General features: G+C 33.9%; 1 protein-coding gene across 2 annotated transcripts in view; it reads right to left on the minus strand.

The window, feature by feature from the left end:
- Nucleotides 1-3381: 3381 nt before the first annotated feature.
- The window catches only part of LOC108778571 (RNA-binding protein 24), a 33861-nt gene continuing 11795 nt past the window's right edge, over nt 3382-25447 (minus strand). Inside the window, exons 3-6 of one of the 2 annotated variants that reach the window (XM_018545783.1) lie at nt 22791-22917; nt 20689-20749; nt 5664-5881; nt 3382-4153 (exon numbers count right to left, since the gene is read on the minus strand). In XM_018545783.1, the coding sequence (XP_018401285.1) occupies nt 3993-4153; nt 5664-5881; nt 20689-20749; nt 22791-22917 (567 nt within the window). In that variant the 3' untranslated portion in view covers nt 3382-3992. Of the gene's footprint in view, nt 4154-5495; nt 5882-20688; nt 20750-22790; nt 22918-25447 lie in introns of both variants that reach the window. The other variant, XM_018545782.1, reaches the window with a different exon arrangement.

Genomic DNA, 25447 nt, shown 5'->3' on the forward strand with positions numbered 1-25447 from the left:
TGTATCTCTCTCTCTCTCTAATATATTATTTTAAAAATAATGCTGTTGACAACGTAATAACAGAATATTTGTTTTGACATAAAAATTTATAATACCATGTATAAAGAACATAAAACATTTATAGTAATTTGATTGTACGAGAAAGGAAAAGAAGTCTATTACTTATGTATGTATTGGATCTTACGTTATCTTTCATCAAGCATGATGTACTGAATCAATTGTATCTAAATTTCACACTTTATGATTAAAATAATAGATCAATACATTAATTGATGGATACCAATTTACAATACAAATTATATTTGTTGTGCAAATATTTTACACTATTATTCAATTTTATTAGCCAATCTTGATATATATTCAGAAATTTAATATTTCACACACACAATCCACTTTTTCTCACTGTTCTCTATTTATAAGCCAGCAAATTTTTAATTTTTTTCATAATATATGTATACAAAAAATTGAAAAGATTCATATGGAGTATTCATATGGAAAAAAGAAATTAAAAAGATGCTGTGCTCTATAAATAATAATATATATAATAACGATAGAAGAAATGAATTTTGATTCTAATTTTTGAAATATGCTATCAATTTATCAAAACGTACTATGGTTGTGAAACCCTCTATATGTAGGCGCGAGTATAAAATTATCACTTCGTGCTGTCAATTAGCAGAAATTTAATTACTTTTTTATAATTATGATTTTGACTATAGATTCTCCATTTTATAATATTTATTTTTGAGAATGATCGTGACACTCCAATCTTGCGAAATTAAATTTATTTTTATTAGAAATGTTGATGCAGAAGGAATAATGATCCTTCTCTATCAGACAAAGCGAATAATAGAGCAATGAGAGTCCTATTGTTTTATACAAGCAACAAAAAGTACTACAGTTAATCGTAAAAGATAAAATAAAAAATATTTAGAAATAAAACATTGAATATTGAAAAGTAAACTACATGATATCTCACGATATTATATTTGTATGAAAAACGTTGGGTTTCTCATAATTCTTGTATTCTCTATTTTTTCTTACGCAGCAAATTGATACGAAGGGATATGCATAATCAAATGACACACACAAAAAACACAAAGTTTCTCTTAATGACAATATATTTGTTTTCGATTTTCATGAATTTATTAATGGAGCGCATAATTAATATTATTGAGGATAACAGGCAATATATATTACAACCTATTTATATAATTAAGCCTATATATACAATGAGAGTATAGGATATTCAAAAAAGAGATTGCATCCACATGATAAGAATACATCTCTTCACCGCAAGTTTTTTCTCTCTCTGTGATAGAAACCTCAACGTGTTTTTATAACAAATTCTTTAATCATGTATACATTCTGTGTACGTTTGTTAAGTACGTGAACAATTATATATAATTAATAGTGACAATAATGATGATGATGATGGATGATGATGATGATAATAATAATAATAATAATAAAACGTAATATCAATAATAATGAAATAATCATATAATAATAATAATAATTTATTTTTCTATTACGTTATATAATAATACTTAACACTAAATCCTCCTAACATTTTCTTTTTCTAACTTTTTACAAAAAGTTTCGCTTTTGGTTTTTCCCATATTCATTAACTTCTACTTATAAATCTAACAAACCGAGTTAACCTCGTTTAAGGTTTGAAAGGGTTTGGGACTAGACAACGGCGTTCCTCATAACCCGATCTCAGTTGATTACGTTTTGATATTCCTTTAGCTCTCCTCACCCTTTCGTTGAGCGTCACTCATATATACGAGTTAGCGCGTCGAGCGTTGCACTAACGAATCGCTGACTAGTTTTTAATCATCGACTACTCAACTGTGCTAATTAAGGCACTGAATAACTAAGAGTAGGCGAATGTACATTTTCTGAGTTTTAAGAACAATTGATTAGTTCATGTGTTAGAAAGTCATCGCTGATAATAATGAGGCAATACAATGTTTAAAACGTACATACACGTTTAAAACAGATACGCTTTATTAAAATTACTAATCGTTATGAAAGTTAATTTCTTTTTTTAAATAGCAATAAGAAATGTTAGGCTCGCTCTATATAAATAAAAGCGATTTATCAATAAAATTGATTTACTCCTTGATTCTCTACATTCGCATCACCATAAAGTTATCGATATTTTTTCATTTAGTACGTCTAGTTGATTAATTAACAACAAGGCCTCGAAAGTAAGACACTTTGTTGTTGCTGATGTGCGATTTTAAGGCCACCGCAGTTAGATTAGATGTTTTCGATTCACTTAGACCATATTTTTCTATAAATAAGTTACATTTATGATTCCATCTTGGTAAAATTAATTAATATTTCAACTAGTAATACGTGTAATATCTTATATAGTTTGTAATAAATATTGGTATATTTATATACATATATGTATATAAATAAAATAGTATTCTGATAGGCAACAGAGAGCCGAAACAAGTAGTGCGCACGAATTAATATATCGGTAGACAAGTACTTTGGAAGATATATCTTGTAATTACAATGTATTCTATGTATAGATGTATTTATAGACGATATTTATAATTGATCCTTGAGGTAAAAGAATTATTTTAATTACGTATATAATTATAACATGATATATATATTATAATAATTATAATTAGAAGCGGAACGAGAGAGAAACGTGATTCGACTAACTGCTGAGATTTTCGAAAGGAGAAATCGAAAGAGTATCGACGAATTCGTTGTTGCTCTACAAATGGACATACATTTTTGAGTAGGCATAAATGTTATTTGTATTAGAGAAATTAATCAAGATATATATATATATGTGTGTGTGTATGTATGCAATATGGATATCAACAAAAAATTCTTATTCATCAAGATTCAAGGATATAAATTCGTCTTTCGCTTTTCTAAACATTATTCTAAAAATTCCATTATAGACAATCGTGATCCTTTTCTTCGTTGAAAAACGCATGAAAATATAACTTAACAACTTAACACTAGAAATTTTGTTTATTATTAAGTCTTTAGGATCTACTTAAAATTTAACTAAAATTTAAAAACATCTCTGAAATATCTGAATCATATAACTGGTTCTAAAACTATAGTACGGAGTTCTCGCATCTTTAATATGTTAACGCATTCAACTAACTTTGCTCAAAACATATCATGTGTCCATAGCTATGATTGTTCTCTGAAAAGAAGTTTCTCGAATAACACTGTAATAAGATTCAACAGAATCGTTGCGCGAACAAACGCGTTCGATGTGGGAACGAAAGTGCTTAAGAGCAAAGAATTATTGTATAATATTCAATAAATTTCAATATTAAGTTAAAATAAGTTTTAAAAATCATAATAATGTGTTATATTTCGATACATCACCCTGTTGTAATATTTTGAAATACAAATCTAATATCAGAATAGCGTTATGTTTGAAAGCTAATAAGATTCGCGCACATAGCTTTTTAATATGGATCAAAATACATTCATAAGCCTCTTTTTCGGCTCTCAAGTTCCGAATCACTCGCACGTCGAGGATCGCTTTCCCGAACGAGCGAACATTAGCAGTTCATTATATAAATAATTATAATTGTAACTCTAAAAATTGTTGCGTCTTTTCTAAAATTTCGCGATATGTTGGTCGAGCGCTCCAGTATCGGCTCTATGGGAGAAAGGAGAGGAAGATTAGATCGGGGAGGCGAAAAGGGAAGAGTAACAGATCGTTAGCGAGATGTTGCGGGTCGCAAATTTTGACGGGTTTGTCAAAACTCATTCTCTTCGCCTCTTGCGGCTCTCGCGGGTTGTATTTCGATACATTCGCGAGATATGATCAGGAACATATAGAAATCTTGAAAAATAACTAATAACGAGGAAGATGATGAGCTAATCCCCGAAGACAGCAATCGAGGATCGAATGTTTCGTGCAGCTCTGTCGCCCGTTTCTGTCTCGTAGAAGGCTTAGCTGCAACTATCTCGGGCGGTCTAATGTTAAAGCTTTATTGCAATCTGGCCTCCTGAGGTGTTGTCTGATACGGTAAGCCCGGGAAAGCTGCTCCAGCTGCTGTTGCCGCCGCCGCTGCCGCTGCTGGCAGTCCTGCAGCACCTGGCAAAGTCGCATACGTGTACGGTGCCACATAACCCGCTGCGGCCGCATTAGCTGCAAAGAGAAAATTATTTCCCATGAACATTACGTGTACATTGAAAGAAAAAAATGTATCAAATTTCAATAAACATGCGTTGAATAGTGTCACTTGAATATTTATTAAATGTAATCACATATTTATTTGGTCTAATAATCATTAATTTTTAATTATTATTTTTTTTATTTTTAGCAGATATTTATTTTTCATAAATATGTAAATGTTATATTAGTACTATTCGAACAATTACTTATTAAAATTTGATACATTTTTCTCTCAATGTACATAGTATAAATATTTATCTTGTAATTATTTCATTGAATGGAACTCTTCTATCATTAAATTTTCATTTATAAATTCGTCTAAAATTTTACTCATGAGAGATCACACAAATCTAATATACGTATTCAAAATAAAATATCGTTCCTCTTGACATAACAGAAAAAAAAGCATTTGCAAGCGATTTGTGCGCGTTGTAAATATTATTTTGTGCCTTAGTTTTTTCTCCTTATAGTGCTATTCGCTTGTATGTAATACGTAAAGCGGATAGTGCTTTTTCTCGTTGACCACCATCACTCACCGCGAGAACACCGCCACCATCACCACAGACAGCGCAGATCGACAATATACAATATTATGTGTCAATATTATAGTTCATGAAGCACATGCAATATTTTTAGCCTGTTCATTGTTTACCCATTTTTTAGCACCAAACAATGAAGAGATCTCGTGCGCGAACGTAGAACGGTAACATAAAAAAAAAATACATTTAAATATATACATAAATATGTATAGTTATATATATATGTATATAATTGTTAAAAAAAAAGATAAAAATAAAAATATGTAAAATAAGAAGAAAAATGAGATGCCATTTTATAGCTTGAGAATTTTGGAACTTACTTTTCAACTGATATCGATATGAATATTGCAAAATATTCAATACTCGAATTCGAAAGAAAGCAAAACGTACATCACACAAAAGACGTAGCAGGATTCCCACGAAGGATCCGTCCGGAAATGCTCAAGGCTTTTGGAAAACGCAAGGTGTGTGTGTGTATAGAATAAGCAATATACTTCATTGCATTCGCTTCGTGACGACATACATCTCCGACATCGGAATTATTATTCCCCTAACCATGCATAATTTGGTGCGTAGCGAAAGCTGCACACATCAGGTTACGCGTTTCCCCAATTCAATTCCCTTCGCATTATCCCACGTATCCCCCAACCCCCTTGTGAAAACGAAAACCAGATCCTGTGAGAACTTGGCTTGCGAGTAAGCACTACGAACAGCCCCGAGGAAAGTGCGTCGCAACCCCTCCTATCTCTTCCCTCCCTATCTTTAAGATCTTCTACCGTAATCACGCAGCACGGACGGCAGAAATTGCGGTAGGAGAGCTTTCTCCAACCGTTGCTGATGCGCCAACGTCGCACCGGGTCCGTTTTGTTGTTGCTGCTGGTGGTGTTGGTGGTGGTGTATCGGATAGTTGCTACCCTTGCTCTGGACACTATTCAAACACGTACCAGCCGCGGCCGCGGTGGTGTACGGATATGCCTCGGCGAAGTTGTACGAAGTGCCCGGGTAAGTCGCGGCGGCTGCTGCCGCGTTCTGATACTCGTAGAACTGCGATGCCGCGGCGACGGCGGCTGCGTGGCTCAACTGCGTCGTTGGAAGCGGTACCAGACCACCTGGCGCCGCAGCCGCCAGGTAGGGCGATTGGTACACGTAGCCCGGTGGTACCCTGTAAAACGAAAATGACCGTTAGTTACGAATGTTGATGCGATGTCAGACGCAACGACACTCGAAGATCTAAGATGGCGGATGTTTGTGAATTAAGTGCACTGATGGCAAAATTCATATTTTGAAAAAAGAAAATACTCAAAGAAGCAAAACTAGATTTAAGTTTGAATGCACCATTTCGTGCGAATGATCTCTATTAGATATGTATGTCAAGAGAATTATTGTTTGTAAATATAAATATCTTCCTTTTTAGTCACGGAATTGGTACAAATAAAACGCCATCTGGTCTGTATACAATGATAATTCACAAACAAGTACCTGTTTTGAAGTGGTCGAAAGCCATCTGAATAAATCTGATAGCTTTCGGTCACTTCAATTAAATACTTCTCTCATTTTACGAGACGTAATGGAGTTAGGAAGGAAAGACAACGTATAGCAAATGTTATATTCGTGTCAAGATTAGATGTAGGTGTAGGTAGAAAAATTTTTTCGTGTAACGTGTTTTAACAATTCGCGACGTTCATTATTGGATCGTCAATCGGAATCAATATTTGTAAACTCGTTTTTTGTCACTTGATTGTTTTAGAATGGTTATAAAGACAAGGATTATTAAATATCCGGAGACTCGATACGATAAAAATAAATTCCGCGTATACGCATGTTTCTATACCATTAATTCGTCAGCACGAAGAACATGCGGCGACAAACTTATTGCATTTCGCGCTACAAGAAGATTCTCGGCTCGACGGTCTTTCGCTCTCGAGCAGCTCTCTACCAACACCAAAAGCACGCAACACCAAAGTCACCAAACGGCAGAGTGAGCGAGGGACCGAGTTCTCTTCGACCGATCTTCGCGCATATATAAATACGAACGATTGGATCAAAATGCGCTTCTGTATTTCGATAACGATCGATATACGCGTGTGTATGTATGTGAGCGAGAACATTAAGTGTACAGAAATGTTTTATTTTATGTGTTCTAAAATGGCATATCTTGGAAAACTTAATTACACCTTTTTTTCGTTTTTTTTTTTTCCTGTGTACTTCAAGATATGCAATCTTAGACCTATGATAAAATATTCTGTATACAAACATTGGAAGTTACGCGCTTTCTCTTTAAATTCCTGCTAATGCTCAAATCGAGTTTTTCAAATTTAACCGAACCATTAAGAACTTTCTAATTTTCATTAAAATCAATATTTTAATTCTTATATAATTAAATTAAAAATTTAAATTCTATTGAAGCGAATTTCATTTATAATTAATTGAGAAGTCAGATTTTATTTGTCCGCACTCTCAAAATATAATTTATTAAGATTTATTAATTTTTTATATAAATTTGAGTTCTTATTTGATCTCTTTCATCAAATTAAAAAAAAATCTACTCCATATTTATTTAGCGAATTCACAAGGAACTAAGAGAAACTCACGTCTTCTAATATATTGTATATGTGTGTGTATATGTGCGTATCTAATGCATTCTGATAATGTGCCGTGTAAGATATTACATAGAAAGGCTACTATTAATTTAAAAAAATTATATTTACATCGTTCCCGAGATTTTCATTTTTTTCAATATAATATACCTAAATAAAATTGAATACTGATATCTTAAAAATTTTTACGTATAACGCAAAGTGTCACTTTGACAAATTTTATCACACAAAATATACGTCTGTATTTCACTTTCAAAAAAGAAAATCACATCTTCGTAAAACAGAAAAAAAAAAAAAGAAATCGACTAGCATCAGGATGCACAGTATATGTGTAAGTATGTGCGTGCGTGCTTACGTTCGATGGTATTTTGTTGGAAAAGGGAAGGAAAACGGGAAAGCGGAAGGAAGCAAGTCGATGTGAAAATGGTAACGTTGCTCTAACTGTGGTATCAATAATAAGGCGGAAAACGTACGCAACAATCCAAGAAAAAATCTTTCACGTGTTGGCAAAACAACAGCAAACCAACGACAAACGTGTATGTAGGTGACTGCACGAAATATAAATACTTCTCGGCACACGGCACACGATTATCTAACACCAACGTTAGTACCTAAATTCACAGATCTAAGGAAACGTCTCGAGTTCGTTACTCTTCGATTTTTATACATTCTTTGAAAATATACTTATGAGTATCTCAAAATAAGATATGCATATACTTATACTTTATAAATATAGATATAAATATACTTAATAAATACTTAACACTGTCCGTGTACAGATTTAGGGGATGAACTCGATATTCTTATTCGTTATCATTTGAATTATAGAAAATTGTGGAACAACAAAAATTTGAATACTTTGTTATTTGTAATTTAATAAAAAAATAATAAAAATACTATTTTATATTATACTGTAATACGTTAAAAATTCAAAGAGTTTGAAATTTTATTGAAATAAAAAAATAATATTACGTCGCGAAAATGTTTTCAAGACAAGAGAATACGAGTGCGTTTACGTGCATTATTGCTGTATTATCCAGTAAACTTGCTCGTTACGTTTCGCACGTTATTACAACGACGAGTACAATTGTTGACTTCATGCATTCATGCTTGTGCGCATCGCATCCGTTACGTATTGTATATCTTTATCAGTCATATTATATTTTGAACGTGCCGAGTTGTCGAATTACATCACTGTCAGGTTGTGGCATCCCCTAAATCTGCCACTATTTGCAAATATTTGGAAAAATATAAAACGTTGCTTAATTTAGATTACTCCGAAGTATACATCCAAACGAAAAAAAATCGACGTTAAACGTTTCGAAACGTGTCCTTATATGAAAGAAAAAAAAAAAAGATAGTACATCTCACGGCAGTGCCTCTGTCTCCCTTACACTTTGTATTTTACTCTTTGCTTTTCTTTACTCTCCTCAAATAATAACGCGCGGAAGATTCCGACTGGCGCGAGCATTCTTCGACCACCCGCGAAATTTGTTCACCGATTCGCAATTGTTTCTTATCGAACGACGTCTACTCTGCGAATAAATAAAAATATATGAAATAGGTAAAATTGTTCAAATTCGTGTGTAGAGTTGAGTTTTAGAATTGACAATTTATATCGTATATTATTTTGAATTATTTAGATATATTAATGAGCAATAATCTATAATTTCTATTAATGCGTATAATAATTCTTACATTTCACAAGTTCGGTTCAATGAATTTGACAACTACTTATGTAAATAATTAGTAAGAAAAATTGAACACTTGATTCACGGGAACATAAATAAAACGAAGATACATTAAAAAGAAAAGCGATTAACAAGTATTGACTTTTGAAAATGTGAATAGATAGGTCAACGTAAGTTTCGATATCCTATTTTGAAATCGAGTTAGAGATTACAATTTTATCTCATACAGTATATGTTTGCTATATCGGTATTGAGTAAACTTAATTTACACGCAATCTCAATAAGGTGTATTTATTAACACCTGTCATACATAGTGAATTATTATTAATTAAGGGCTAACAGATATTCAATAATTGATTAAACAATAAAGAGCGATAAGGTAGAATTTCGAGACACTAGAGGAACCCGGCCTCTTTTCCGGAGACAGCCCTGAACTTTTTAGCGGATCGATAATAGCCAGTGTCCAGTCTGCGAAGGAAATCAATATGTCGTCCTGTGGCTCCGAACGACAGAGCTCCTCCGCAACGTCGGATTGGTGCCTGGTGACCATTATCACACAATCGCAAACAATCGAGAGCGCTTCGACACGCGTGTCGTACGTCGCTTAATTCGAACGAACATGTCAAGTCGCGTGCTGCAACGAGGGAGAGAAAGAATCACAATGGTCGTAAAATCGACGACCTTGAATTGGAGTTGTCATCCAGGATGGATGACCACGCGGTCGATGAACATTACATGACGCGAGGAGAGCGAAATTATAATAAAGATAAAAGTGAAAAAAAGAGCGACGTGTTGCTATAACACTATAATGTCGCATTGCGGACGAACGGCACTTTTATTTGCACCGTTCGAAGAGGATCCGAGCGAGCGAGAATTCGATTTTTAATATGGCAATTTGCAAAATAAATTGCGTCATCTGGGGAATACGAAGCGTGTAAGTAAAAAATATGTAACGAAGATGACCTCTAAATAAACGTTCTTAAAAGGAAAGATCGTTTTGATACCGTGTTCCAAGAGACTATAATCTCTCTCTCACTCTTTGTGTTTGCTACAATATTAATTATGAGTTTTTCACAATATAAATAATTTATTCGCATAAGATTAAAAAAAAAACTCAAGTAAATTGTATGCATTTACGAAAGAATGATAAAATCTGTGTCCTTGGCGCAACGAAGCGCATAGCAAACTCGAGAAGCATATAGGAATGGAACATTGATGCACCGATGTAATGCACTTTTTTTTTTATCTCAGTTTCGGTTTTAAAATATTGGCTTAGTCCAAAGTATTTCACAAATTATCTGTGACGTCAAAGCGTGTCGACCTTGTTCTTAACCGAGGAGAGATTCGCAAGAGAGCCGAAAAATAAAGATAACAGACACATACTAGATAAATAAAACTCGACGCGTTGCGCGGCGATCGATCTAACTGTACAAATAAACATACGGAAATTAATACAGGTATTGCCAATTTTATTGACATCGAAGACTGTCAGCCACCTGCTGGACTTTTCAGTGTTTTACACAAACACGTATATATAAATCATACTGAAGATAAATTGATAACGATCGTTATATGAAAATATCCTTTTTATTCTTTCTAGATTTCTCGTTCACTTTAGATTTTCCATTGATTTATTTTTAATTCCTATTAACTTACAATTAGAAGCAAAGATAGGGAACACATTTTCTTCCATTTAACGAATGCTGAAAAAAATCTGCTTATGTGTGAAAAATAAAAATATCTATAATACATATATACATAATTTTCTCAAAATAACAAAATTTTATCGCAGCTATTTTAGGATGATTACCACATCAATAGAATAGAATGTCTATGAACGTTTAAGAAAAATATGAAACCACGTGTTAATTCTCTATGAATAAAATCTTTGTTTGGTCCAGAATTATCGAATTGCATAAACATTTGATATTTTGCATGGTCTGAAAATAAAGCCACGACACAAAGAACAGGCAGCGCGCGAATAACGTTCCTTCCTTCGTACAGTCTCGCTTTTCCATCGCTTTTTTGCGTCTACTTTTCCATCGTATTTATCTGTCGGTCGCATCTCGCCGAGGTACGTGCATTATGGATGGCTCGCGTGTCCTCAACCCCTCTTTTCCTATTCTATGTGTTCCATTCTGTTCTCGTTCCACGTGTGTTTCTAGACCGGGGCGCATCCAGATGGCAATTTCCAATCTCAATTACCCCGTCACTGTTTCCCTTCTACTGACAAGCATGAGGAAATCTCATCAAATGCAGAATCATCGAGAAATTATCGCGAAAGATACAATAAAATAAAAGTCAAACACGTGACTGTAAACTTATCTTTCTGGTGTTATTATCTTTTTCTGCGAAGGTTTTTCATATTTCCATAATACGTAGGAAAGAGAGATCTCGGGGTGTATGACTAAACGGTTACTTAGTGATGTTGATAGTAAAAATATTTTTAAATATGGTATCAAGGGAACGTTTATATGAATTACTGATATGCCGTCCACGTGGACGAGAAAATATCTTTCGTACATCGCGCATTCTCGTGGGAATCGATATAATTGATGATAGGAACATATTGAATATTATTTCGATCCTGTGAAAAATTATAAGTGCAGGAAGACATACCTACGTTTCATAGGGAATATTTTATAAAATATCTTTCACGATTATATGATATTCTTAATATAAATATGTTTAATTTATATATTTATTCTAAGCCAAGGTATAAAATTAAATTCCATAGACATTAATCATTTTTAAAACATGACATTTATCTATGTCAAGATTTATTATGGTCTGAGGAAATACATGTGGGTTATGAGATTTCCCTCAAACGTATCTACGCGTTTAATCAGATCTCACAGGGCGACATCGTACGAATCAGTATAATTGTTGTGACGAATTTTATCGGAAGCTCTCATATATTCGTGTATAGGCCTAATATAATAGTAATAAATGATAGACCGCTAATTGATTGCGAGAAACGCGCCGATCGATTTCATCGCATCAGCGATAAGAAAACAACGGAGGCGTAGCGGACACGCTAATTGCATTCACATCATCGGTTTATTTTATACATGATGATGACGTGGACAGTCGCAAACGTTACAGATCAAATTAGAAAAAAATGCCAATGGTTTTTCATCGCTTAACTTCCAATAATTACTTACGAATAATTTATGCCCGTAGCTAAAAGCTTCTGCCAAATCGAATCTCACGATCGTAAAAGTAAAAGAAAAATATTCTTTAACCTTTATAAAACGGAGAATACCACTGTAGTGGCACTGGAACAGTGTCATGTTTTGAGCCAAGCAATACAATGAAATAATGAATTATAACAAATCTTACTCTAGGAAAAGCAGTAAAGTTTTAAAAATAGCTTTCGTTCTTTAAAGGTTAACACCAGAACTGCTGACGTTATCCCACTAAAACTGTTGAAAATGCCAATTTGGCAATTTTCTATTCTTGTTCAGGATTTATTTTTAGATAATATTTGTATCATTAGAATTTATATTACATTCACGTACTTTCAGTATATTCTGCACTGTATATTTAATAAAGAAAAGAAACAAATTGGTATGATTCGTGGAGCCAAAATGGCTGCATTATCAATGCTTTTAGGCGGTTAATGTTTATAAACAAATTCATTTTTTTTTTCCTGAAGAAAGTTTAGCTCGAAATTTAATGCTTAAAAATTTTTAAGAGAATTTATTCACGCGGTGGAAAGGTGATGAAACAATATCCGTGAAACGTTCTTCGGCCCTTACTTTCTGTCCTTGAAACTTTCGTGTGGAAACAGGGCGGTCGATTGCTTTTAATGGATACATAATTTCTATAATAAAAAAACCACTACGTACGACTTTTTACACGATCGATTTAACATACGACAGACCAAAAAACGTAAATACATAGGCTGCGTAACGGCGATTCCCAAGAGAATGGATGCGCACGCTTGTCGTCTCACAGCAATTTAAAAAAAATAGCGTCAGGATCGATACAAATAATGGCGATTGCAGGAAAAATTTTATTAGTATTATGCAATACAAATTTACAAAAAAAAAATGACTGAATACCTAAGATGTGCGAGGCAACAAGCTTTATAAGATCTTTCATCTGGATGGAGTAATGTCAAAATAGAAATAATTAACAATTTCAAATTTCAACTGTATTGAATAAAAAGTAACTCGTCATGTCAATATTTATAACTAAAATCTCAGTTTTTCAATGTCATTCCTCCAAACGTTGTACAGTTAGAAAGAAAGTGCATTTTCCAGCGGGTGCTGACAATGAAACCATGTCGCGTCCTGGAATTTCCGCGTCTCTTCGTAAAACGCTAAGCAGAAAGGGCAGCGAGGTGAGGTGAGGGACACAAAATCGTCCCGTAGTCACGAAGAGACCCCGTATCGTCCCTTCGTGACGGATCTAAGTGACCACCCTCGATTTCCGACGCAAAGTGGCAGCGCACCGCGATTAGAATCTCCCGACTTTTCCCTACGTATATTACCACGCAACTTACTGATGTAGTATACGAGGGGGTGATTCGTAGCGACAGGGGTTGTTCAATCAACCCCATTAATTTGTGCGAGTGGGCCGCTACGACCCCCATAGGCGATTGTCAACAGCAAGGACGATGAAACGGAAGCATCCGTTAGCGAAGCGGAAATCGTCAGAAACACCTTGCACGATACGTTACGATACGAAGAATCCGTGATCTAGTAACCTTTTTTCTTTCTTTTTTCTTTCTATATCTTTCTATCTACATCTACGGGATTGTATTAATCGATAGACTATTGATTTTCATGAGGTTTCATTTGTGTGTTATTGAAGAGTCTAAAAACACTGTCTTTCAAAAAAGTGAAACCTGACATAGAATAAACACACAAATCTCACTTTATATATGACTTTTGATGGAGTTGGGCACATTTATGACACGAAAAGAACGATATTGCTGAAATATCTAAAAATTTAAATAGATCTAAAAATAAGGAGTTATTAAAGAAAGAGCTAATTTTTCTTTCTGTCTTTTTTAAAAAAAGTAAATAAAAGGAATAGTGTTATTTGTTTGAACCTCTCTTGGATACGATAAAATTATTAAAAAGTTCATAGCGTTAGAAAAAACACTTAAAAATTAAATACGAACACAGTTATATTTATCCAAATTTCAATAGTCTTGCTTAATTTTCGAGATATTTTTTTCCAAACACCATGAATTTTTAATAACTTTATTGTACCCAGGAAATCAAAGTCTAAAAAAAAAAACACTATTTCTTTTATTTATTCTTTTAGACAGAAATCGGTCTCTTTTTTAACATCCTCCTTTGTTGACTTATCAAAATAATTACGTAGAAAATTTAAGCATAATGAGCAGTGTTACAAAAAGTTCTGACATTTGAACACAATGTTGCAACAAGGGGTGAGTTTTTTTAATTCATCGATTGATCAATCGATGAATTTAAAGGACTCACCCAAGTTTCAACATTCTAGCAATTAGCTTGAGATTGTTCTACGTAATCATATATCTCGATAGTCTAACAAAATTTATCTTCAGATCTGTATTTAGCTAAATTTTTAGATATTTCAGAAAAATCCCACGCCCAGATATAACTTTTTTTTCTATTAAATATTTTTGGAGACGTTGAATCCTATAACAGAAACGCGAAATTAATTTCTCTAGTCTCGCTGTTAAAATAATTGCGGCGGAATACAGTTGGCCAGAACGAACAGCTGAACAAAGAAAACAGCGCGACGCTTGGGACACGTTTTCTATTCGATCGAATTAACAATATATCTCCATTTCGCTCTCGAGCGACGTGTACATAGGAGAAGGCACATCGGTCAGCTCGTAATCTCTCGTTATCATCTCCTTCCGTATATATTCTCGCGATTAAGTGTGTCACGAAATGCGAGTCGATTTTACACGCGCGCGGATGCATCAACGGCACGTGGTGATCCGCGACCGTCCGCGCGGTCGTGCATACGCGTTTCCGCATCGCAATGCGAGTGCACGTAGATTTACGTTGTGTATGTGTATACCCTGTCGCGTATTCGTGAAGCCACCTGCGCACTGTGTATACGCGCATGTGTGCACGAGTGCAAACGTATATATGTATGCATGACGAGTCGATGCGCAGTGCACGGATTGTGCGGGCGCCGGCGCCGTGGATAATCCAATGGGATGATCTGCCAATCCTTGGAAAGCAGACCGGACCAATGGTGACTGCGAAAGGGTGGTGCCACGACGACTTAATTATTCCCGGTAACGCGTCGGCAGATCCGCCAAGAATACGATACGGCATACGTACGAATTAAGAAATGAGATACACATGCTCGAAGGAAGAGATTCTTTATTCTACTTATATTGGCGAAAAAACAGGAAAACGTCTGATTCTGAATTACACGTACGCATAAAATAATAATACGTAGCAATGTAAGATTTATGTTGTCGCTAATATTATATTAAAAAAAATCAATTATTGACTTTTTTCCAATTAGAAAAAAATGCACGAATTAAATAGCCGAGTAAAATCGGGCAGATTCTTCGAAGTAAAATTGCGTGAGTGTTCGACGAAAATATATTACTTTTACTGCGTTATTCGTACACAGCGAAATAGAGACGACCGATAGACATCGGTAGACGAAGAAAATTTATTTCTCAACTGCGTCATTCGAAAATATAATTTACATCTATTTCGAAGTGACAGTTCTAAAATTTCGAGACATCATCCGGAATCGCGCTGTTCTAAAATTCGAGATGCAAGTTTAAATGCGGCCTCAATGTATTTATGTAAATGCGATACAGAACGTTCGCTGCTGTCTTGTAGTGCGATGTTACGGCTTGCGTCAGAAGAGCGACGACGACAGGTGGATGGGAGCCGCGGCAATGAAAATAGAAATGGACCTTTAACACCCTGCACCGTTTCATCTCTCCGAAAGAAATGAGCGTAGATCTTATTCCCGCCAACGACGCGTGAGACGGAAATGAAATACCGAAGTGGTACCCGCGACGTTAGAATCGACTGTTTCAAAGGACATGAGTCAACGGTTTTACGAATGAGTCAAAAAGAGTACACTTTTTTTTAAGACAGCGTTGTATATCATAAAAGATAGCTAGCGACACGGTGATATGTTTGAAGCGTTTCATCTTTGCTTTGATATACAGATATGACACAGTATAGGTCAAATTATAGAGAGAAGTAAACAGTTCGTATAGGTGCATCTCAAATCGCGTGTTTTTTTTTTTAAGAGATAATTATTAATTAGTTTGAAACAAGGTTTGTGTGTGAAATCGTTCGATACTCTCGCGAAAAAGAAAAATCGAAGCAGGAAGCATTCATCTTATAGCCAAAGAGTTGAGTCACCTCTCTTAATTCAGTCTTGATTTTCGGTTTATGTGTAACGAATGGGTATAGCAACGCGAGCGGAAGTGATGTGCGGGAGCATAAATAAGCGTGGATTTTTTAACACGGCTACATCGTCTTGGTAGGAACGGCCTTAAATCGCGTTAGAATCCTCTCGATAGGGCCTACCGAGCGGTGGCAGCTTACAGTTAAAGAGAAGCTGACATGAGGGACAGGTGGTGCTAAATAAAGACTGGACCGTCGCCAGCACGGCTGCAAGATGGCCGGTCGAGACGTTCGGCGTCGTCGCTCTTCACCGTCGTGGTCGTCGTCGTCGTTGTCGTCGTCGGCGTTCGCTTACGACACAAATTTACCAGCACCGTTGGACGGAACCGTCTCTGACGTCTACCACGACGTCCGGACTGGTGTTGAATTTCACGTTTCCACCTACATTTCGCTAATTCGAGGACGCGCGACCCGAAACAAACCACGCATCTACGCCTATGCGTGACGCCGACAATAACGACGTTTTTCGACAATAACGCATGTCGACGTGCTAAATGCGAATTTTCGGGCGATACAGTTCGCGCGAATGTTCTCCCGTGACGAAAAATTTCGCCATTGTTAGCGAGCCACAGAGTTGCGCCGCATTGCATTTATTTATTGCACGCAAACGTGACGTCAGTACGATTTCGTCAATGAAGATAATTTCATATATAATGATAAAGAGCTATTTTTAAATCCATCTAAAAATATAGTAATTTTTATTTTATTGTAATATAGGTATTATACTCATTTGTGCGATTTTAACTTTTTTTTTTTTACGTTATAGGTAAATGCTTTTAAATGAAATAAGACCGACTTTGTTAGAGAATCTAATAATTCGAATTCGTAATTTCGACTACGCGAGAGCCAATTGGCCTTTGCATGGGGCTTCACTGGATCGCACAAAAAACGAACCCCCTTCGTATGACGCTTCTATATATTCACGCTTCTTTCATGTGATTGCGACACGTTTCTTCGCGAGATGAGGAAAGTTAAGATCCCTCCAGCGATCTGTCATTAAGAAGCGATAAAAAAAGAGAGTTTCAGATTACTCCGTGAAAAAAACCAACGCGAAGAGTGACAATAAGGAATCAAATTACGAGCATTTTTGCGTAAATGTTCACGTTTTTCCGAAGTCGCGGAAACAACAAAAAAATTGATAATTTCGGGAATTTATTGCAATAGTGACGTCCCTATCATTGGTGTAAACGATAATTATTCGATAACTAATACGGAGTAAAAAAAAGATATTCGATACCATATTCCATTTCGTTATCTCATGACGTAAAGCTATAAATATATATGTATATAATATACCGTGTTATTTAAAAGTCCAAAAACCACCCATATACAACACCAAAAAATACAACACCAATAGCGACACCAAGTGTAGTGTAAGCCTTCACCACACACACAAGGTTATTAATATTATAGTGGTTAGAGCGAATCCCTATACAGTTTCGATGGGCATCCGTATATTTCGTGAAAAACACTTCGAATCACCTTATCGCATTCCAAGGAGGAGTATATCTATCTCGCGTCGTCTCTATCCCGAATTTGAAACTTGACAGAAATAATTTCGCTGAATCGATCTTCTCGTCTATTTTGAGTATTTTCGACGCGACATAATATTGCCTAGTTTAATTTTTGTTCATTTATGTACATCACAAGTAGGATTAATGTAGGGACAGTGAATTGTTAAGCGGAAGTCTTGATTCTTCGAGAAAGACTATCTCAATTGTTGTTACCATCGAGTATATTTTTTACGTTCTCCACATTTCGATGAAATTTTCGTGCGGCATTGAAGAATCCGCCGCCGGGCCAAACGAGGTGAACCGCGATAGGATCGATCGTCGCGCGATCAAAAATTAAAACGCCGTTCGTGTCTCAGTGCCGGTCGATTTCCGGCGGAGACTCCAGAAGAAGAGAATCTCGCATAGTCTTTGCAAAATCACGACTGCGTTACTCTTTATTCAACCGAATTCCAACGTCTCTTCATCCTTCGGCTCTCGGTTGCACTCGCGGCTTCCGTCTATCCATTTCTCATTCTTACGGAATCACGAAAAGCGTTTTAAGCGAACAGACGAGGCACGAGAAGTCTGCATGGTCTATGTACGCCGAAAGACTAAATATTTATAAGCAATGGCTGGACGGTTCGTTGGCGGATCAGATACGCTTCTTCCTTGGCTTGCGTTAATTTAACGAAGAAATCTTCTATTTTTTTTATAATTTATACGGCTCTTTATGCCATTCACATTCATATTTCATGTCATGGTTCTTTAATTCTAAAAAGGAAATAATGCAGCCGGATTGATAAAATACGTTTAGGAATCAGTTTAGCTACAAGATTCGTTAAAGTGTTTTATAATACCTCGTTCGTTTCGACTAAAAAACAAATGACTCAACGCGAAAGGAAACATTGCGAAAATGCGCGTCTAAAATTGGAAGATGCCTTACCCTCGCTTCGTTTTAGTATTCCCGCCACCACAGGCAAACCAAAAAAGAGAGTAATTATATTGTATAATAAACGAATATACACATAAGAATAAAAATAAAAAAAACGAGTCGCCAAAAGACACTATTTACGAAAATAAAGGTACTAAAGTGAAGAAAAAGATTATATTTTAAAAGATTACATAAGAAAAAGATCGCTCATCGATAAAAATAAACGAATAACATTCTCATTAATTTCTAATTGCGAAAATTTATTAATTTCAATAATAAAAAACCATTAATTGACCGAGAAAATTACGCCGAAAGTTAAATTTTATTGATTTTTATTTTAACTAATCAACGTACTGTTCAATATAGATTGGACATATCGTTGTTTTTTTAAATTTATTTTTTTTCTAATGCCTCAACGAGTACAAAAAAAATATTATAGAAAACTTGCAGTTTCTCTCGATGTGTCAAAGTTTTTAAAATGATTTCTTGAACTAATACATTTTATACCTCCGATATATTCTGAGAACCATTTTCTAAACTGATAGTAACATTATCCCTTGTATTTTTTTTTCTGTTCCTATTTACAATGAAGATAAAATTCGCCCACTAATGCCCAATTTCTTCACTTCTAGATAAGTTATGGATAACTTTATCTAGGAGATATCTCCATTGTATTCTGGGAGATATCTTCTGGATAAAAGTTATCTAGGGGTGAAAAAATTGAGCATAAACTAAATAACGGACTAGAACATTTCGATTTTATTTTATACGAGCAGTAATGTCGAACCGAAGAGGTATCTGCACTGCGATTATTATTGCTACGATTATCATTATTAATATTATGCTTATTAAGAAAAAGAGTGTGAAGAGTGTAAAGATATAATATTAAAAAAAAACTAACACCAAAAATAACAAACAATCGCAAATCTCTCAGCAACCGCAATCATTATCATCACTTCACGTCAGTATCACTAAGAAAGAAACAAGAAAAAAAACACAGTCAAAAAAGTACGTTAGGAGAAGAAGAACAGGCCGATCCCGGAAGATCTTCACTATGTACTTCATGGAAAGAAATTCGTAGGTACTCATACGTGTAGATTTTTGATACGTGTGCGTGTGCCGCTCTCTCTCATTCCCTTTCTCTCTCTCTCTTTCTCTCTCTCTCTCTTTCACTGATTGCTAATACGTTTGCCCTCTTTTCTCTTTCTTTTTCATGTCTTTGTCTCTCTTTCGCGTTAATATGGGGTCCTTAGAATGGCCCTTGGCCGTCTCAAGGATCTCGGAAAGAGAACTCTCTGCCCGTCTCCTTACGCGCGCGCGTCAGGATGCTGAAACGTCATATATATGGTGTCTTTAAAAAAAAGCTCGTAAAATTACTCGACCGTGCGATTCCGTTAAGCGAGTGCCTTCGTGGCTCTCAAATGTTGCATTATCGACTGTTAATTGCCATCGTATATCCGATATTTCCGAGAAATTCTTACGTAAAATTGAAGAACTTGTGTGCTCGTTGTAAGGATGGATTTCAAAAACTATTCCCATCACGTAACACAAAAAAATATTCCGTTTTATTTCCCATTTACGAGATAGTGATTAGCAAATTTAAATAATGACTGCGAAAATGATCAACTATTTTGCAATTTGACTTATCTGTTTAATAATTGAACGAGCGCTCGAGAAAGCGAAAAATTACGCGCGAAAATGATTTCATTGACTTGCAGCGAATAAATTTGGTAGCCATCAACTTTGAACGAGATCACGAGAATTATATATTTCTGGCTCAGGCTACTTTGATCTAGCTACAGTTATACGACATATACGTTCTTAATATCCCTCGCATAAAGCACATAAATGTAGACTCACCCATATTGTCCGGGAAGTACTGCTGGGTAGCCAGCCCGGATACCTGCAGCGAACGGGAATGCTAGAATCACAAATATAATCGGTGAATCTCAGTTTTTAATAATTAATTTTAGACTTCTTTATTAATGTACTTAATATACTTATTCTTTTGCTAACAATTCCTTTTTTACGACATATTTGAAATATGAAATTTTGCTTAAAATAATACAATTTTGATATTTACTAAAAATGTGAAAATAGATTATAAAATAATATAATAATATTATTATTTCAATCTCATAGATATATCTTAATTCTTCTTCTTTTTAAAATACAATCAACATTAATTAGATAAGTTATCAATTAAAAATGTATAATGATTTAATAGCATTCTCTATTATTTTTTAGACATTAAATTTTGAAACGAAATATAAAAAACTGTTTTTATTGATAATTACATTTAAGCACAATTCATCATAGCGTATATTCTAAAATTTTATTTCATGGAAAGAATAGTAAAAATAATTCATATTTTTAGTTAGAAATCTGTGTCACCACATCTCCCAGTAATGTTTCATTCATTGGTATAATCAATATAGAACTAATGTCTCTTTGGTCTTACCGGATCAATATACACAGAATAAAATTATTATTACAAAAGTAGCAAGTGTGATATCTTTTAAAAAAATAATCGAGTAAACATAAATTCGCATGATTCATTATGAATTAGAAATCTATATTTTTCGTGTTGATGACTGAACAAATCGTCCAATTATAAAAACTCAAAATCGATTCGCAAATTTTGTATATTTTTTTGATATTATTTTTTAAGCGTGTTATCGAAAACTTCTATTAACAATTATTAATAATTGTTGATCCTATGCGGCACCGCCGTCAATAGAAATAAATATGTATTATAGCACAAACACATAAGTGTACGTAAAACGTGCGCACGAACCTACGTACTGATGGTTCAATGGCATGCTCGCTATCTGAGAGTGCATTACGGCATGTAATAAACTTGAAATAGCCATGCAATCGAATATATCACGATGACTTATCAAGAATATTTCGTCCTTCCTGGTTGTTGACGCAATATAACTTTTATGAAGCTGTTAGTATATTTTTAAATCCGATTGAATTGATAAAGTTTTGTCTCTCCTAATTTTAAAATTTTACATACTAAAAAGAATTCTGGCAATTATAAAAATATTACAACAGAAGGAATACCTAATTTTAAAAATAATTGGAAAATCTGAAAAATTGCCATCTAAGAAATTATAAGCCATTCTCTGTTTTTGTCTTTATATTAAATACTAATTGTCAGAATTTTAATCTTTTTATGAAAGAGAACCAGAATTCTTTCAGTTATATTGAAATTCTGAAAATGGGATAAAGATAAAATAGATAGAAATGGATACAATGTAGAAAGTAATTTTGCAGTATTGGAAGAAAAATTGTAAACACTAAACATGTATAATAACTGCACTGGCAGTTAAAATTTAACTTTAAAACGAGGTTCTCACTCAGCGTTAAACTAGAGATAATTCTTGTATCAAAAAAAAGAAAGCCAGACAAGACCGGCACTCGGGTTAACGCAAATTTAGACTCAGGTCTCGAAGCGCCAAGCCATGCTGGCTCGAAGCCACCAAGAGAGTTCGAGAGAATGATTCAGGGGACACTTCACTATTTGGCTGCTCGTCATTCGTTCTTTTTGTTTCATAACCGTATACTTGTACATAAAATTGTTGTTCATTTCAAGATTATCTGTTAGACAAAACTTCGAAGCATGCCAAACTATGATTATTTTAAATATTACACAATCTATCTGCTATACAATTAACGTTGAAAATAAATCACGTTGATTAAATGTCTCCTCCAACTTACGTTAGATACACACGATCCTATAATTACCGATGATTGTTAAATAATGTGACAGAATTCTTATCCTACGTGTTCAAAATGCGTCGCGTATTACTACAACGAACAAAGTTTCAGATATCTGGCAATGTATCAATAGAGTAAAACTCGTGACTGTAATACGCAAATATCAAAAATACGAAATTCAATTGGCAAATGCTATCAGTTTTGTATAAATAAAATATAGAATAAAATATACTCACTCGTTTGCAAGTTACCTCTGGGCTTAGCTCCGAGAATGGCTAAATTGACGTTTGCTTTGCGACCATCAATAATGGGATTGGGATCTTTGCATGCCCTTTCCGCCGCCGGTCTGTCTCCCATAATTACCTACGCATAGATTATATTCATTCTTCGATTAATCGAAAATAAGACTAAATAAATATTTTCTACGTACTCTATAAATCATTAAATTTAAATGCACGATAAATGACTGAAAAAGAATTGGCTGAATAAGGCATAGCATTTTTAATTAGCTGCAACAGCCAATTTTTGATTGCAGCAACCAATTTTTAATTGTAGCGTGATGGCTAACGACCAAAAATTGGACGCTACAGCCAATTAAAAATATTATGCCATATTTTACCATCTAAATTACTACCGCAGATAATTTTTTCTTTCAATGTATCACTAGTAAAAATAAGACTTTTATTTTCTATTCAGTAAATATCTTGAAAAGCAAAATGGCTATTGTTTTTATTCTTACTTAATACACGGAAGTCCAAATTCCTGTTTACGTCCATTTTTTGCAATTATAGATTAACTTATTCTCGGTTTATAATAACTTTATACTTTTTATCTTGTTCTGGTTCTTAGAATTAGAAAAAAATAAAAAGCAAATAAGATAAAAGTCAAATCAAGTATCTGAAGTTAATCTATATTAGAAAAAAGAATATTAGAGAAATTTCAGGAAAAAATGAGTTAGAAATACAGGAATGGAGCATGTAGCGAAATATTATATAACATATTACTATCAAGTTTATCGTAAATAAAGAAATAAACAGGAATTTTAACATAATCTGAGACCTGGAATTTTTTTCATATATTCATTCTAATTTGATTTAAAAAATCGAAAAGATTATCTTTTTGATAGGTTGAAAGTATCACTACAGAAATAACGATGTTATGTTCCAAAGCTCCAACAAAACTATATTCACGCATCAAAAAGTTTTTCAAAGAAATTATAAAAAGATTTTTTCACACTTTTTTTATTAGAAAAAATCTGTTGAGTTCTATGGAAAATATTTTGAATACTTAAGAAGCTTTAATTATAAAGCAATTTAAATTATAATCATTTTATGAATTATAAGCATTTTAATTATAAAGCGTTGAAGTAAATATTTTATCGTTGATCAAATATTTCTAATAAATTTATAAAAACAAAATAATAGCTTTTTCTTAATTAGTTGCATGCATATTTAAATGATTTAATATTTCACCATTTATTTATTAAAATCGAAAATTTTAATTAATCAATAAATTAAATAACCATAAAAACAAAAGATTCTATATTTTAATGTTAAATTGTCCGCAGGAACAATATTAAGAAAGTCCAATAAATTTATTTCTACATTATCAGCATATGCTCGTGTTATAAAGAAACAGATACGAGAATTTATATGACAATGATAATGCAAAATAAAATATAAATAAAATAGCGTGTAGAACGGAAAAGCTAAGTTTATGCGCATAAAAATAGATTAAAAATTTATGATTTCGTATAAAGTTATCATAATCAATCTGCTTGAATATAACAGTTAATCGTATCGACTGGCTAACGGTCAGCTTGTTTTTAGTTCGAAAAATTCTTGAAAAAACTATAAAAGCTGACACGAAACGAAAATTAAAGGATCCCGCACAAATCATATGGAAAATTGATTCTAGTTGAATTGATTGAAATTTTCCTATAATGTAGATGATGTCCTGATCAAAAGTCCTTATAGGAACGAAGTCCAAAAATGGACAGTTTTCGAGATATTGTTGAAATTTAGCCATATTTCCAACATGCTTTACATTATAGAAAAATATCAACCAATTCGATTGGGTTATATTTTCCATAAGATTTGTGCAGGATCCTTTATATTGTATGACTTCGATTTAGGGGTATGTTAAGTTAGCACTCCAACTATAGTACTCAGGTCATAGTTCTGATTAGAGTTCCCACTTCCTTTTGACGAGACGAAGAGTTCCCTATAGTTAATAACAAGAGTTCCGCTCAATAAACATTTTTTTTACATTTTTTAAAAATGGGGTGCTAACTTTTTATCGAATTTCGAGGTGGAATAGTTCTGAGCGGCTTAATAGATTCAATTTGTGATTGCCTAGAGTTCCTGATATGTAAAAAAAATTTTCGAATAATAAAAAAAAAATTAAAAATTTAAAAAGAATTAATTTTTAGATATAATAGTTCTGATGATAATTCCTGCTTCTTTTTGATGATACGAAGAGTTCTCTATGATTTTTAATGACATATGCGCTTAATAATAATTTTTTAATAATTTTTAAAAAATGGGGTGCTAACTTTTTAACGAAATTCAAGGTCGCATAGTTCTGATCAGCTTAACAGAACTATTTTGTTTGTGAATACCTAGAGTTCTTGATACATAAAAAACATTTTTTAAATATAATAAAGTTTAAAAAAAATAGTGGAAATCTTTGAAAATTTTTTTGAGAGTACCGAGTAGTTCTGAGTAGCGTTTCTTATAGTACTCGACGAGTTCTATCGAAAACTGTAAGGTGAAAAAGCGATTGGACCAACGCAACGGTTTGCAAGATACAGCAACATTTGTCAGAAAATCAACAATTTTTAGAGTATATCTCGGAAACCATTGGTCCAATTGCTTTGAGCCCTGATACTTTT

This window comes from Cyphomyrmex costatus, unplaced genomic scaffold, assembly GCF_001594065.2.
Source record: "Cyphomyrmex costatus isolate MS0001 unplaced genomic scaffold, Ccosl1.0 scaffold502, whole genome shotgun sequence".
Taxonomy (NCBI): Eukaryota; Metazoa; Arthropoda; class Insecta; order Hymenoptera; family Formicidae; genus Cyphomyrmex; species Cyphomyrmex costatus.